Source organism: Bombus vancouverensis, chromosome 9 (genome assembly GCF_051014615.1).
Source record: "Bombus vancouverensis nearcticus chromosome 9, iyBomVanc1_principal, whole genome shotgun sequence".
Taxonomy (NCBI): domain Eukaryota; kingdom Metazoa; phylum Arthropoda; class Insecta; order Hymenoptera; family Apidae; genus Bombus; species Bombus vancouverensis.
Window position 1 is genome coordinate 8,682,509 of NC_134919.1, and position 16,800 is coordinate 8,699,308.

General features: G+C 32.4%; 1 protein-coding gene across 1 annotated transcript in view; it reads right to left on the reverse strand.

The window, feature by feature from the left end:
* Positions 1-16,800, reverse strand: part of LOC117163404 (uncharacterized) — a 210,616-nt gene that overhangs the window by 83,082 nt on the left and 110,734 nt on the right. Inside the window, exon 3 of the mRNA XM_033345647.2 lies at positions 16,642-16,777. Coding sequence (XP_033201538.1) covers positions 16,642-16,777 — 136 coding nt within the window. The remainder of the gene's footprint in view (positions 1-16,641; positions 16,778-16,800) is intronic.

The following is a 16,800-nucleotide window of genomic DNA, read 5'->3' on the forward strand; positions in this document are numbered from 1 at the left end:
GGCTCCTGACGACATATGTACAGTATCGTACATACAGGGTGCCCCAAGTTCTTGTCAGAATGAAACTATCGCACGTAGACTACAGGAAAAGACACGGTAAATATAATACTTGCTGATTTTTAATTTTAATATCACTTTATGATTAAAATGGAATCTTTCCACATAAAGGAGCTAAAAGTAAGAAAGAACTTGTTACGGAATTAATGCTTCGTTTTATGGAAAAATTGCGGGACACCCTATGTACTGGCTCTATTGTGACGATAAACTTAGAAGTTGAATGGTTGAGATGCAACCGTGAATTATTTCATTTGAAATTTTAAATGAGAGTATTTCATAACATCGTGAATAATTGCGCAGATACAATACGTATTATATTTTTATGTCATCGTTTCGTACATTTTTGCGGATTGGAACAGGTAACTATCGCTTGGAACGAATGTCCGTAACATGTTACATCGAAATCACATTGAATAAAACATTCAACATTGATCAATGGAAATACGTTGCTAAACAACGTTAACAACTTCGGTTTGTGACAATATTCGGTACAAAACCGTGTTTTCGAAGCACCGCCTTAATTGAAAGCTTCTGCAAATTTTACGTCAAAAACGTATGTACAATAGCATCATGTTAGTTGAGAGTCATCTGCATGTGCTCGTTTCAAAAATATGAAATTTGCGTTGAAATTTTTTAACTAATTAAGGAGCGAAAGACAATAAGGTAGAAAAAATATTTTTGATATTTTAGACGAGTATTTAGGTATGTAGACAGGAGGTTATAAATGTAGTAATATATAGCACACAATCTTTGAGATTTTACTATAACTATTACATTGAAGCATTACGAAAAGAAGTAAGTAGCGCATTCCAATATTATTATTACACTCTCTTAACAAATTTATATGACGTATAAAATAAAATTAGAAAAACGCGTGCAATACCTAAATTACCAAACTTTTGAAAATAACATAACTTGAAATACCTCAAATCTCATAATAATAATAATAATAATAACGTTATCGCACCATTGGGTTTATAATTACATATTGCAAGTTCCAATATTAACCAAATAATTATTTATTACAATTATACCATTAAGATTGTTGTATATTACATACGACCCAACTCTCGTCAAATGTTAGCATAACAAGAGTCACCACAAGAGAATAGGAATTGTTCCAAAATTAATTGGAGGATACAAAATGGTAGAACGTTAGTAGCACTCGTTTTACCGAGCACTAATTGGTGTCTCGTGATACACACGCCACTTCAACGAGCTAACGAGTAGGGAGTTTAGACCGGCTATTATCGCATTTAATTTTACAATCGAGCGAATCCACAACGCACGAAGATCGTTGTTGTACCCCGCCACCTCTCTCACTTATCTAGAACCCGAACGACAGCTGAAACTAGAACCGATTACCGCGAACTGAAGCGAGGGAAATAACCATTTACCCTCTCACCTTGTCGGTGATAAACCGGTGATTCGCAAAACTATAGAACGACTAATCGAATTTCAGTTATGTTATCGTCTATGACTGCTGTTCTAACCTGATTGCTCTTACAGCCGCTACCAATCTACGCCCGTTTTGTATAGCAACTGCAAATATGATTTCACATTTTCAAATATAAACAAATTTCACGGAAGGATTCGTAGAAAATTGGAGAGGGAGAAACAAGATGGATCTGTTTCAACTGAGAAAACTTTGCATACATTGGTTTAACATTTACCTATGTTTTAATATCCTAATTATAGGTTTCAACATACCTGACAATCAGATTTGCCACGTAATTTTACGATACGCGTGTGATATCGTACCAACCGAACGCAAATTGCAAATTATGAAATTTTCTGGCATGAGTTGTATAATAGCTTGGATAAAGTGTATATTCAAAAATATAAATTTGAATTTTGTATGAAAATTATGTGTTAATTTGTGGTATGTAATATATGTATAAATATGTAAATCCTAAACTGTGACTACTCGTCTCTGACAGAAGTTTGAATTTTTATCTTAACTGAAATGTAGTAAAGAATTTTCAGAATCCCAACGATTGAGCTTTTTCAATTGCAAAGAGCCATAACGAACAAATACATGCTGAAACAATTTAATGAACAAAATTACTAATCTAAGAGATTAAATGGCTATAGTAATGGTAAAAATATGGACGTCAAAGATTAAGTATGAGAATAAAACGTAATGAAGATTTCTTTTATGTGTGTGCGACTATAGCGTAATGAAAAAGCAGTTGGTTTTGGGATTACTGTACACGACAATTTAATTGATAATTGAATATATGATTGCAAGTCTTGTTACGAAATTCAACATCGATTATCTCGCATTCCTAATAACAATCTTTTAAAGAAAGTAAAGTAACTTATGTCTCCCTTTAAGTTCTTTGGTTAAAACAGTAAATCCTCTAAAATTACCTAATCAGTGTATATATTCTTGTCAAGTATTATAATTGACGCCTGGAGTAAAATGCAGCGTCTCCATTTCCATGAATTCTAAGTATAATCGTTAGTCCCTATTTACGGAGAGAATTATGTTCTCGAATTGACAATGTCCAATTACGCTGTTTAAGCTAATGGAAGGGAGCATCATGGTATTGACCAATTCTCACTGAAACAGATGAACTTGCGGAACCAGTATTAGTACGCGCGTTTCAGCAAGCAAATCGATTTCCATTGATTTACAGTCGATTTGTATTTATTTATCGCTACATTCATTTCGAATCTTTTCGATTGCCTCGCGTTTGAAACGAGACTACCTTAAAACATTGTGTTATTAAGTTAGTGTACTGCAGCAATACATAATTAACAATGAAATATAATAATATAAGCAGTAAACTTGACATGTAGTTTTAGGGTTATAGAAATCTTGACAGATAAAATCATGCTAAATATAGAGCTATATAATGATAGGTATTATAATAAAATTTATTATATAGTATATGAAACAATAAAGGTATAACAAGTCAAATAATATTATGATGCAAAATCTAGACATAATTGATAGATGTTAAATACTAATTAGAATAAAATACCTAAAAGCCAATTATTTCTATATATATTCATTTACGTCCGTCGTTAATTGAAATTAGAATTCTGTACAGTTCTTTTTCATAACTTTCTACATTTAGAATTTTTTTCATCAATACGAATTAATTTTTTGACATGGAACCGATCGACATATAGCAATACGTTGATCAAAGGAATATATAAACGGTTGAATGCGGTTGATTTTAATTCCAATTTTCAGGGAGATGTGGAAATTAATATCAAAAGTCAATTCTCATTGACGCAGGGATGAAACAGCGTATTATGATTTAAGCTGCAATCTGGTTTTTCAATCTTCGATATTTACGATGAGATGAATGGAATTCAGATAGTACTAATCGATATAAAAGTCATTCTCATCGACGTTCCACGGAATCCAGAAGAAAGTACAATTTTTCTTCGACTACGTGAAAACTGCAGCAGGCCCAGATTCGTTTACTTTAAGAACATCCCACGGTATTATCGTAAAATATGAAATTCATATCCGTACCAGCGCAAAGTCTACCTCGTCTAGCGCGAAAAATTTCTATCCTTAGACTCAAGTGCTGCTAATAAAGAACCCGTCCTATGGATATTATTCTCCCGTCGACGATAACGTTTTTCACCAAAAACCTGAAATGTCGTGTCTTACACGCTCAACTGTGAGATGACATTAACGATTATTAAACCACGAATATTTATGTAATTTTTATAATTATTCATATTTTTCTGAATATGATTTCAGCTAGGTAGATATTTTTTGTATTTATCGCAGTGTGTCAGGTTCACGTAAGACACGGGTGGGGGTCGAGTAAAATCTTATCAAGTTACATGTGTCCTTTATTAGACATTTATAAAATAATCAAAGTCTTTTAAACTTTTTTTTTTTAAAGTCAAATATTTGAAAACAGATGGTGCGGATACCAAATATTATAAAGACTACTACGTTACTTTGAATATTTTATATGTTTTTACATCTAAAATTTACATCAGAAATGGACGAAATTATGAATTAAATCTAAAATTTTTTCTTTACTTTTGAAGAAAATTGATGTAATACTAAAATACTTTTCTAACTTTAAACCACTTTGACAGATATAATATTGACATTTTTTTACTTACATAAATGTTAACTAGTAAAATGATATATCCATTACTAATAACGTTAATCATGTATATGTATTTTCATTTTGAATTTGTTGACTGTGCTTTAAGTATCATTGTGTACAACTAACCTAGCACAGTCAAAGGCATATGTAACCAATATAGTCTAATCTTCCTTAACCAACCCAAAACCTAATCCAGTCTAATATGCTTAACATGTCTGATTAGAACATAATCTACCTAACCCTGGTCTCTATTACTAAGACAGTTAAGTGTACTATCATAAGTAAGTTTTCAGCAGACGTTGTTGTTACAACATTGAAAACTAATAAGGACGTTAATATTAAGTCCTCGCATTGGAGTCTTAAAACAATAGTAAATATGTTATATAAATTTATTTCGAAATTTATTCTAAATAAATAAGATTACTGGAAATATATTCTTATGGTAGTTTCACGATCGCGGAATTCATAAGGTTATACTACTTGTAAGTCAGTACTACTGTACGTTGTACAATATTTTTCGCTGTTGGAGTCACATAAATTATAATTTTGCAGGTTACGGCGGTAATATATGGGGTGGTACAAGTGATCTGACACTGTAACAGATGAAAAGAATGTAATTTTGTTTATTAAAACATAGAATGGAACGTATAGAAAACATTTTCTTTTAGAAAATTTGTAAAAGGTTTTATAAGAAATTTACTTCGCTGTAAATAAAATGTATACAAGACAATTTATCCAAAACGATTATTATTCTATTACAAGTGTCTTAATCTATCAGTTCTTACAATTTCAATAAGATTGTTCTCTTATTTTTATGCGCAGATTATGCCTTTCCAATTTGATAAGAAATATTGATCACTCTCTGTAAATCGTAATACCATAATAAGACTTTGATTTTAATAAAAAAACATTTGTAACCTGACTTCGTAAAATTTTATTTCATCCTCGTGCACTTCTTATGCTGATTTGAAAGTTGGAATAAATGTAAAACAGTGATATGCCGTACAAATTGTTTTATTAGTTGCGAACGATCGTATTCCTAAATATACAGAAACTTCATTGTTTCTCCACGACAAAAGAATTCGTAGATTCAACAATTTACATTTTTTACTTCGCTTTTTACTATCGTATCAATTTATCACCAAATGAGAAGTAAATTGAGAATAAAACTAGGAAACCGAGTTTTATTAGTATTGTATAATTTTATGACTGAGTATACGGAAATTTCATTCTCTCACATTCGACGAAAGAGTTTACGACGAAAAAGTAAAATTAATTGTTTACCCGTTCATCCCATTGATTTTTTTTATCACCAACTGTATCAATTTAACATCAAACGAGGATTCAATGGGGAAAAAATTAGAAAACGGAGCGATTGAAATTTTTGCAGGTATTTTTGTTCCCGAACAACGTATGAACATTCTAGCTATTCTGCTTTCTTTCGAAATTGTGCACATACGTATACGTGCAGGCATGCGTGTGTCAACGAAATACGTGCGGATTTATACAGGGTCGTTTCGTTTCGTAACGCAACCGAATTTCGCGTACACATCGCGACATTATCGCTTAGTCGACAGGATCGGGGGATGGGGGTTGCGCGCTGCAGCTAATTTGTGTCGCCGAAAGTGTTTTATACGGACGAATTCGTCCATGGCCCATGGAATATTGCTCGATACAAACGATCCATGAATCCCGCGGATTTGAATGGGCCACGGTTCGCCGGGATTTCGACAGGCATCGCGTATCATTCGATCATCAATCTTGTTGCTCGCTTATCGCTAGCCGATTTCAAAATTGCTCTCGCTCTTTACGTTCTGCGTATGTATGTTGGTCAACAACTGTTTAATCTACACCGGGTGTAATGGTAAATGACATAAACTATGAACGTACCAATCGAGAAAGCTGTAAACGTCTTTTTATACAATAATTATGCAAAGAGGAAAGTTTTAATATAAATACATGGTGTGCGTTGTCACAAATATGTCACAAATATAGGTTTCTTCGAAATAAATGATCAATCAGTTTGGTAAAGAATCGAACAATTGAACACCGTAACAAACAATTTAATAACATAGAACTGATTATTGAATTTCAAAATAGCTTATCGTGTTTTCGTACGATGATGTATTTATTATTTGATTATTCCTAAGCGTAAAAAAGTCGATTAATATTCTATACAACAAGAAGAGTATATTAATATAGTCAAGTGCGTTATTATATAGTGAAAAATATAAGATTATATACCTATACGTATCAGTATAGCCTGAACAAATCAGAATAATGGTAACAGAAACGTAGTTGAACTTTGATACGTTCATTGCCGAGTAAATGTCGTATTTTAATCACGGTGTCCATTTAATTGTAGAGTCATTTCTGTTGATGTTTCGATGGAACAGAAAAAATAACAGGAAGGGGAAAGAAAAAGTGAGAGAACGAGATATTTCTCGCCGATGAAACAACTCTCTGTCATCAATTACGTGAATACAGTTAATTCATTACGAAGCTGTCGACTGAATTCGTTTTTTGTCTCGTCAGAGTGTGAACTTGTAATTGCGTGCCTGGCTGTACGATGCGGCGACTTGGAATTGCATTAACTAATTTTCCCCCGTTTTTTTTTTTACCTCCTACCTGAAATGTCGTAACGTATTTATCGACCGGTTAAACGTAACGACCGATCAACGAAATCGCTCGAAAATTGGTTTTTAAACCTTCCACCTCGCTCGCACACTGTCAATGAATCAAATAGAACCCAAGTGATTGCACAGTTGACTGAATACAAAGAGACTATAACATTATTGTATCAAAAAATTGAACGGACGTCTTGTTTGAACAGGCACCTTGTTCAGACGGTTTTAAATTGCTCTATATTGCATTATCCGCCTTGTTATATTATTATGTCACTGTATAATTTATAGAATAATGAAAATTTTCCAAAGAGTACACTTTACTTGAAGAATATTTTTAAATTTCCCGATAGAAAGACGAATGAAGTTTTTTCAAATCCTTTATGTTGTATGTATCCATGTTGATTTAAGATGCAACGTTCGAAGTACTATTTGTGGTACTTTTAAAGTTGGATATTTAATAAAATTGGATGAACCTGAACTCTACGAAACAAAATTCATTTTAGAAAATATGTGCGAAGTAGGTAAAACAATTAGGGTAAGTTTGTTGAATTAAATAATTTACAATACTTATATTATTTTAGAATTAATTGGAGTTGAGTTAAATTTATGTATCCTTCTACCTATTTTTAATTTGTTGCTTATTGTACAAAAGAATCTTAAATACTTTATTATTGTTCTTCGTTTTTTAATTGCTTTAATTAAGAATATATTACACGACATTGTGTGGCTTTCTATGTAAAACATGTCTCATCTTGTTTAAAAAAAAATATGTGCCGTCATCGCAAAGGGGATAAGTGCAAAGATTGTAAGATTACAGTAAAAATTTAATTTAAAGTTAAAATACATTGTTAAATTAAATAATAGTGAAGTGAAAAGAAAATGTTCTCTTTGTAAAACGGAATGATTAAATGTATTCTTCCGACTCTTAATTATTCCTTCGGTCTCCCTTGGTTCCTTGAAATTCGTTCCAAGAAGTGTTCGGAACTTGAACTATGAGAATTGATTAAAGTTCAGAGCTCACGCAAGGAATAGTTTCTCGCTGCACCGTCATTCTTTTCTAATGCTTGTTGATTCCAGAAATCGTTCAACTACTTATATTGCTTTCATTACAAGAGTTCATATTATTTGTTAATAGACATCCATCGATTTTTCTAGTTATCTCTCGAGTTTCAGTCCTCTAGTACGAAAGATCTATATATATTATTATAATATTATAAGGAGCGTTTTTGCATATTAGATACATTTTCTAAAAATACCTAAATATTATATATATATATAGGTTACAAACATATATAGATTACAAATATATATATATATATAGATTATAAACACATTTGTTGTAGAATATTTAGGTATTTTTAGAAAATGTATCTAATATGCAAAAACGCTCCTTATAATATTTAAAAGATAAACCACAAATCTCTATTTGCATTTCGTTTCCTTAATTGAGTTTTTATAATTCTTTTCTCTATGATTTGTGGGTTAACAATTCTTAAAAAAATTATTCATAACGTACACTATAAAGGTAACTAAATTAAAAAATGAAACTTATGTCTTTAATAAACAGAGTTACATAAAATAAAATTGCCTAAACAAAATGTAATAAATGTTACAGAAGAATTTATTTCTCAGACTTTCAACTTTAACATAATTCTTCAAAATTCACGGAAGTGTATAGTTTGTATATTTTTTAAAAATTCACTATCTATTCTAATATTACAAATCTTACATTTACTTTTATCACTTCTTGATGTTTTTATTATTCGCAACTCATTGTCAAACACATCTTTATCAGACAGCGTTTAACTTTTACGTTATCAAAGTTCGATTATCTAGTGCTCAAATGCATAGAATCTTAGATATAGAGTTCTCTGAGAACCAGCTCACGAAGTTTGAAATCCTAATATTCGCACGATTTAACGTTTGCATGAGAGCAACTTCCTGACGAATTGAAATCGGTGCTGCAATTTCATTCGTTACGTTGAATACGTTGCATGAAGGGACGTGGACAGCGAATTTAATAAAAATCAATTTCGCGTAATTGTTTGCAGAATGGCCGAAATCCGAGATAAAAGTGCCGATCCACGTGCCGTGAGACGAGAGAACCTCACATGAGTATTCCAAGCGTATGTAGTCGAGAATATTTTCCATGGTAACGTTCGTATTCTTACCGCACACGCTTGAAATTCATAGGCCATTCGAAGAACCGAGCAAGAAGAAGCATCAGAATTATCATACATTTCCTGATCCTTATTTCTTTAAACTACTCTTTCGGATGGATGGAAACGCTCGGTCAAATAAATGCATCTCAGAGCTCTGATGCACACAGTTTATTGAGTCGATAGGAAAAATGAAATTCGCCATTTTCTTTCTTTATCTACACACTTGCCTAAACGTATTCATGAATTTTATATGCTACCGGAATATTTGAAAAATGTGAAAGATGGGTTTGATAATATAAGGTTCGTTTAATCATTCGATATTTGCATTGGTTGACATGCATGAAAAAGTGTTTAATAAAAAAGGTTTGAAAAATTTGGAAAACAGATTTTTTAGCGGCTACGGTTGTGAAGATTTTGGAACCTTTGCCATGTAAATATTGAAAATACAATATTTTTATATTTTTGGAAGGATTTTGTTATTTCAATTAGACAATAATTGATTACTTTAAAATAAAAGTTGATTAATAACACTCATGCCTATTGAAGTGAAAAAATGATTTTAGTAGAATTAAATCAGACTACCAAATCGGATAGAGATATACACAATAGAGTAAAAAGTAATGAGACACGTATATTGAATTAAATAAATACATATAAATAATATACTATTTTAAATATAAAATATATGAAAATATTTTCTCAGTGTCTGATTAACAATTCGATATTTAGCATTGGAATCAATTTTCGTTCTATACAAATTAATAAAAATTAGTAATGTAGATTATCAAATAATTAATTAGCATTTCAAACTGGTTTTATTAAATTTTCTTCTCTTAGGATATTTTAACAGAATATGAAATATGCATTCTTCTGTGTTACAATTTATTTTTAAACATAACGGGTGTCAAGCTCTTATTATTCTATTATTTCTTCACATTCCACGAAGTAGTCTTCTTCTCATTGAGGCTGACTACAATCGTGCGTTTTACGAAATCACTGTACTCGGACCCAGCAAATTGCTGGATTACAGAAATTCTAGGGCAGCTGCCTAGCAAGAACCATGCATTCTATTCTATCTTGCATTCCTTGTTTTGTTTGTGAACAATAGTCTCCTGTTGGCAATTAATATTTTAGCAACACGTGTAGGAGTGCCCCAAATATATGAAAAACATGTAATTCAATTCAATTATATATAATACGATTTATCTTACTGAGATTTATATCAGATTTTAATTAGTTTTCAAATTTTGAACGATAATTGATTATTCTCTTTCGATTTAGGTACTGTTTCCTTTGTAGCTACATACATGTCAATTTCGTTCACACTCGTCTAATTACAAATTTAATTTAACTAACCTAAATTTTATTACACAATGCAATTAGTGGCCAATTCTCAAAAAACAAATGATGTAATTTGTTAACTTCGTTTATCGGAAGAAGATGGCACAAATAATAGCGAATTTTTTAATAAATTTGAAAAATAGCGCTTGTAATATTATTACTAGACTCTTTATGCAAATTCATACGTTTATGAACTTAACTGGAGTTGGATTTAATATTGTATTTGCCATAAACGAACCTATTCTTTACGACGGAATAAAACTGTTACAGCTTAAAAGATTTCTTACGAACTTCGTGTAAAGTAGTGACGTTAGAATGTATAGCTGCCTGTAGATCAATTAACATGGTAATAATAGTAAACGCGTTCCAGAATGTCGTCCATGATTTCATTTTAGATTAACACGAAGCTATTCCAAGCAATCATTTATGCATGTCACACTGCACTGTATTCCTGCAACTGACAATCAGTTAACAGTCAGCTAGTAGTTTAAAGTTCCATACCACATAGCAGAAATCGATAATTTTTTAAAGAAACAATGATACATATTTTTCTTGAATACACATTTTTCATACGTTCGAGTTTGATTTCTAAAAATTTTATTTCAAAAATTTGGTTTAAGAGAGTCTTCTAATTTTGGAAGAAGAAAATTCCGATAACAATAAAATGACGAAAAACTTGGCGCGGTTCTTTCTAAATTTCTTTGTTGTAACAATTTCTTCCCCTCTTTTGCAATAAAAATGATATTCTCCAGCTAAAAGTTCCCAGTAATACCGTTCATCTCAGATGTATTCTTCTTCTACTGTTAAAAGAAATAAAAAAAGTGCTAATTCAAAATGGCAAATATCAAAAATCATAGTTTGTTTTTATAATAAACGCAATCTTTTTTATAAATAGTAATAACAATACGCTCTAGATATCCTGCATAGGTGAAAGCTTTTCAAACACGTCTTTACCTTTGAAAACGCAAAAGTTGGATAGACACGTGGTACTTTACGAGGCGAGTTCACAGCACCTCCTACAAAAATTCGGATCGAGTAACGTTTCGCACGATTTCAACTTATATTCGTCAAACATTCGACTTATACCAGGTCTCTGCAAAATAGGTAACGCGCCACCGATAAGTCACGGACCTCGCTTCATGAATTCTCAGAACGCGTTACCTGTAAGCTGGCTGATAAAAAAAATATGAAAGAGTTTGACCGGGACAACTGGCCGCGCGTGAAAAATTCCTCAAGATGGGAGGAATCGAAAACGCGCGCGCCACAGAGATTTGGGTTTCAATATCGGAACTACTCACCGTAAATTCAAGATTCCCCTGGACCTTTCGCTCAGACTGGCAAATCGAAGTTCGTTTCGACTTCTGGCGTAAGAGGCCTCCGATAAACAGGAGCGTCGATCGACTTCACGAAAAATCGCAATGGTATTTGGTCGATGGTTACGTGAGTGGTAGTTTCAAAGCTATTTCCTTTGATATCACCAAATAGAAATTGAAAGAAATAAACGTGCAACGGAGACTGATGATATTTGTTGAAAAAGAAAAATTTCATGGTAATAAAAAAAAGGGAAGAATGTAACGTTTAATAAAATAATAGATGTCGATGATTTGATCAAATACGTAATGTATTATATTTAATTTCTAAACATTACGAGATATAAAATGCTCGTTTCACAAATATAGAATTTTGTGGAAACATTTGTAAATTTCGTGAATTATTTATTAAAAATCATATACAGAAATCACAGAGTAGTAGTGAGTTCTCAAAAGTGTGTTATTAATTGACTATACTGTTTTCATAATTTCCTACTGAAAAATTTATGTAGGAATGTTATATTATTAGTTTGTAGGTAACAGTATGATTTATACAATATCGTTTGCACCCACACGAAATCAAATATAATACCCCGTTTCACGTATTCGTCACTCACTACTTCTACGACACAACACAACGATCTTCACACGACAACGATAAATTCAACTCTGACTCTCTCAACTCTCGTGGCAATGTTTTCCATGCTCACCTTTTTCCCAAACATACCTTTGTAACGCTCATAACACTCTTTGACAACGTCAACATATCTTGACAACGCTAATAAACAATTACCCCTCACCCCACGTCCTTCCCTGATGTCACACTATCCCACATTTATACACGATAAATTACATACAAGACTGCAAAAAATTTGTCCATGATTTGGGTCTGATTCATGAGATCACTCACAGTATACATCGAACTAAATAGCAACAGATATAACAGTAACTTAATAATACATAATGCACTAAATAGCAACAGATATAATAGTAATTTAATAATACCAACACCAAAATTAATAATTTTCTAATTATTCATTTTTAGATGTAGTTTGTTCCCTGGAAGTATTCTGATATTAAACGAAAATTGATACGTAACTATGTATCATCTGTCGTTGTAGAAAATTAACATAATGGTGTATAGCTAAATTAAAATTAAAATTAATTTAAGTAGATAGGTACATCATCTGTCGTTGTAGAAAATTAACATAATGGTGTATAGCTAAATTTAAATTAAAATTAATTTACGTAGATAGGTACATTAAATCCATGACTAGTTTATTTATTACAGGATGCTTCAAGATCAGCTTGTTAACTAATTAGTTAAGAAACTAGATAATTTTTGCTGTTACTGATTATTACCACGTGCAAAAAAAAGTTGAGAAACTAGATGAGTTAATTAACGTAGTGACTCATTGGAATCAAGTCACTTGGAATCTGTGTAGCTGAATTCGATACACTGAAATACTGATTGACTAAAGTAGGCTCATTATGATTACATAGCTACATTTTATTCGTTGATATGTCACATAATCTGTCAGATTGAATTGTTCTATTGAGATGCTATATTTTATTAAATTCGACTTTTTCTTACTAACTTTTTTCAGGTCCAATTTTGCAAAATAATTCTTTACAATAATATGTTTAAAATGTAATTCTGGTAGAAGAATTTACTATAATTTCGAATGCAGTTAGCGGCGAAAATGTATTTTCAAAAATCACGTTCGTCATACTGTTACTCTTTGGGAAGTCTGAAACAATGCTCCTTTCGTGAATCTTCTCGTATTTACTGTCTTTGGGAAACTTTAGCCTTTCTTAGTCCTCGTGTATTCGTTTCCGCGAAACTCTGCTCTAATATTTACGCACGCAATATTCAGCCGGAAAGTTTCTATTAACTTCTCTGATTTGAAGTTTTAACTAAGCTTCCACAATGAATGAATTGACACGTGGCTATTTCACTCTTACGAAATAAGGAAGCAACGATATCGAATTGCTTTAATCCAGGTTAAAAGTTTTCCATAATTATCAATCAACTTTCATGAGCCAGAAAGAGAGAGAGAAATAAAAAAAAGAAGAAAGAAGTAACGGAACTCAACTAACGAACATTTCCGTTACTGATCGATGCAACTTTTTCTTCGTTTTACAGAACATCGACGTAGCAGAAATGTGAATATCAAACTTTCAAACTTTCAACTGGTTCTTGTCGATATTTACAACCTACAGTTTGTAAAATGTGTACAACGGTAAGTTGGAAATGTAATACTAATTAACTGAAAAACGACAAATCTTTGATAAATGAATGAAAGTTAAACGTATTAAAAATATCGAAATATTAAATGTGTAAAAAGGCATTCTAATCAATTACTTGATACTCCATAATGTTAAAATTAATTTATTGGAGTTGGAATCTAATTAAATCTTAAATCATACACATCGTGCATGAATATAAAATTATTAAGAATGTTCAACTTTTGCATCAAATTTTTAAAGTACTATCCATATCATTTTCCTGAAGATATGTGTAAAGAAATAGATAAGATAAATTTATCTATATTTCTATCTATATTCTACATATTGTTTCATTGTTAACTTTCAATGTAATTAAATATTACACAGAGTGCGGATGTTTCTGCATTTGTATACAATTTCTCAGGTGCAAAAATGCTCGTAATGCGTACGATATTCAAAAATATACAAATCATCCAAACTAAACTGCTCGTTATAAAGCGTAGTAGACGAAGCAAATTTCTGCTTGGCCATCATTTCCTCGATCCTATCCATAGAAATGTGAGCTTGCGTAAACATAGACACCGGTCTAATAGTTACACGCAAACAGAAATTTACCTTTGAAAACATGCAATCATCCTTGAACGAGGCAAATTTCGGCGATACACGTACGACATTAAATCTTCTGGCATTCGAGCAGGGAGAAAAAAGAAAACAGCAACGAGAGAAAGATCGCTATAAATTTGAGAAACGCGTTAACGTACTCGCGACTCTGTGGCGTGCACTGATTAACCCCAAAAGCGCTCCTTTGATCTCACAGTGGCGTGCAGGAGGAAATTAGAAACACTCCGCGAATTTACGTGGGAGCTAGTTTCACGGCGCGTACATAGATACGTATAGCAGCCAGACGGCTGTGCATGAAATCGTTCGCGACAACGAAGCCGATTCACTGGTTTGGGAGGGTGTGACTGGCCTCGGATCAAACGCGAGTAGAGTTAATGACACCATCAAGGAGAAACTTTCTCTTCGAGGTACGCACGCTGTCGCGGAAACTCGTGCCTATTCAATCTTGCACGCGCGTAGTGCAATTAGGGGAAAATGCGAATCTACAGGGTAAACCTTAATACTACGGCCATCTTTCTTGTTCGTTTGATTTCGTACGAAATATCAAGTATTTCTTAGGCTAAGGCTAGGTGGCTAAGAAATTTTTAATTATTTTCCTATTATTATTCTATATCTGGAAATTGTACGTGATTTTATCTGATTTTTCTTCTTTTCTTCTTCTTTTTTTTTTTTTGAGAAGAATATTAGAATCATTTGGAGGATAAATTGATCAACCGTTCGTTTGTTTCTATGAGGATACGAATATTTTGAAAAGGTAAATCAGATAACTGAGTTAGTTATATGAATTTGTTTATTGTAAGGCGATAGCATGAAGATGATATTGTAAGGTTAAAGATAAATTTTTCGAAAGAACATTGTATGGCATTATCAATTTCAGCAATGAAAAAATATTTTAACAGTATGAAAAAGACTTTAAAATAAAATTGAAACAACAAAACACGCATATTCATGATTTTGTCGTATTTTTCACAGGTTAGAAACATTTTTTCACGATAGGGCAACATAAAAAAGGAGGTTACGAAGTTAATAATTTAATGTAACATATGAAAAAATGGATGGAAAAGAGACGGCGTTGTTATGTGAATTGTTGCAGTATAACTTTCCTTGATATGTAAGGCTTGTGAAGTGTGTTTCGTGTACAGAGTGATTCTAGAAGGCGAACTAAGCTATAGATCTTGGTACACGAAGGTGAAAAGAATTGGAAAATAGTGGGGAAAGAATTTAAAGCGAAATGTTGCACCGTGTACTGAATTTTACCTACTCTGTATTTTTTAACAATTCATACGAATGCGTGTACGAAATGTGGCTCTATTGTGCTCCAAATAAAATCGTGTATTTTTTATAGAGAAGATAATTATTCATGTCGTGTGATACGTAAGAAAAAATTTAAGAGCTGTAATTTACTGAAAAACATATTCAACCGTTTTTTGAAATTGAAGGAGAAATTGAAAGATTGAAAAGAATTGTTAAAATTTCGTTAGAAAATTGATTAAGATGAACTGAAACAAAAATCCCAAAATTCAAACGAAACGCGTGAAACAGCTTGCAGTTGATATAATCAGTAATCAATACTCATTTGTAGCTCAACAATAATTCTCAATCCTCGAGTGTTACAAATCGAATATTAAATAGCCCTAAAAAAAGTTCCAATGTTTCCATGCAAAGAAGGAATTAAAATACCAATCTCGATACCAACAAATTCCTCGAAACTCAGTTAAAATTCGAAAAAATATTCCGAACTCCGATCAAAACACATAAAACAATCTGTAGCCGTAAAGTTTGTAAAATCTACTCAATTGTCTACGACAATTGTCAGTCCAATGTTGAAAATCGTCAACATTAAGAATTAAAATTAACTCATAAAATATTTAGTCATATAAAGGAAAAAAACACTTAAAAATCCTCGTACCCCGTAAAAATTCGAACAAGAAAAAATACCAATACGAGACGAAAAAATGTCTTGTAGAAAATCTGTTAAATAAAATTCGGTGAAAGATTCGAAATTCCGAACAAAACACGTGAAAGAGCCTATAGCTGGAAAGAGGATGGTGACTTACTATGCCGCACACGCGTCAGTCGCGTGCATCGGTAAAGAAAGGAGTGGAGGGTGGTGAGCAACGAGCGTCGTAGGGTAGGCACACGAGCATGCTGAATACGTCGAGTTCCCCGCGATACTCTGTAATGTCATGAAGCATGTACTTACACACTACCGTAAGATTCTTGGAGACGTAGGCGGTGGTGAAAGTCGGCGCGTCCGCTGTAACTTCGCAACTGAACATACCCGAGAGAGCGAAGTCGACGTCGCGGAGCGTTACCTGGCTCTTGTTCGAGTTCTCGTGCTGAAACAAAGCAACGACCAAAG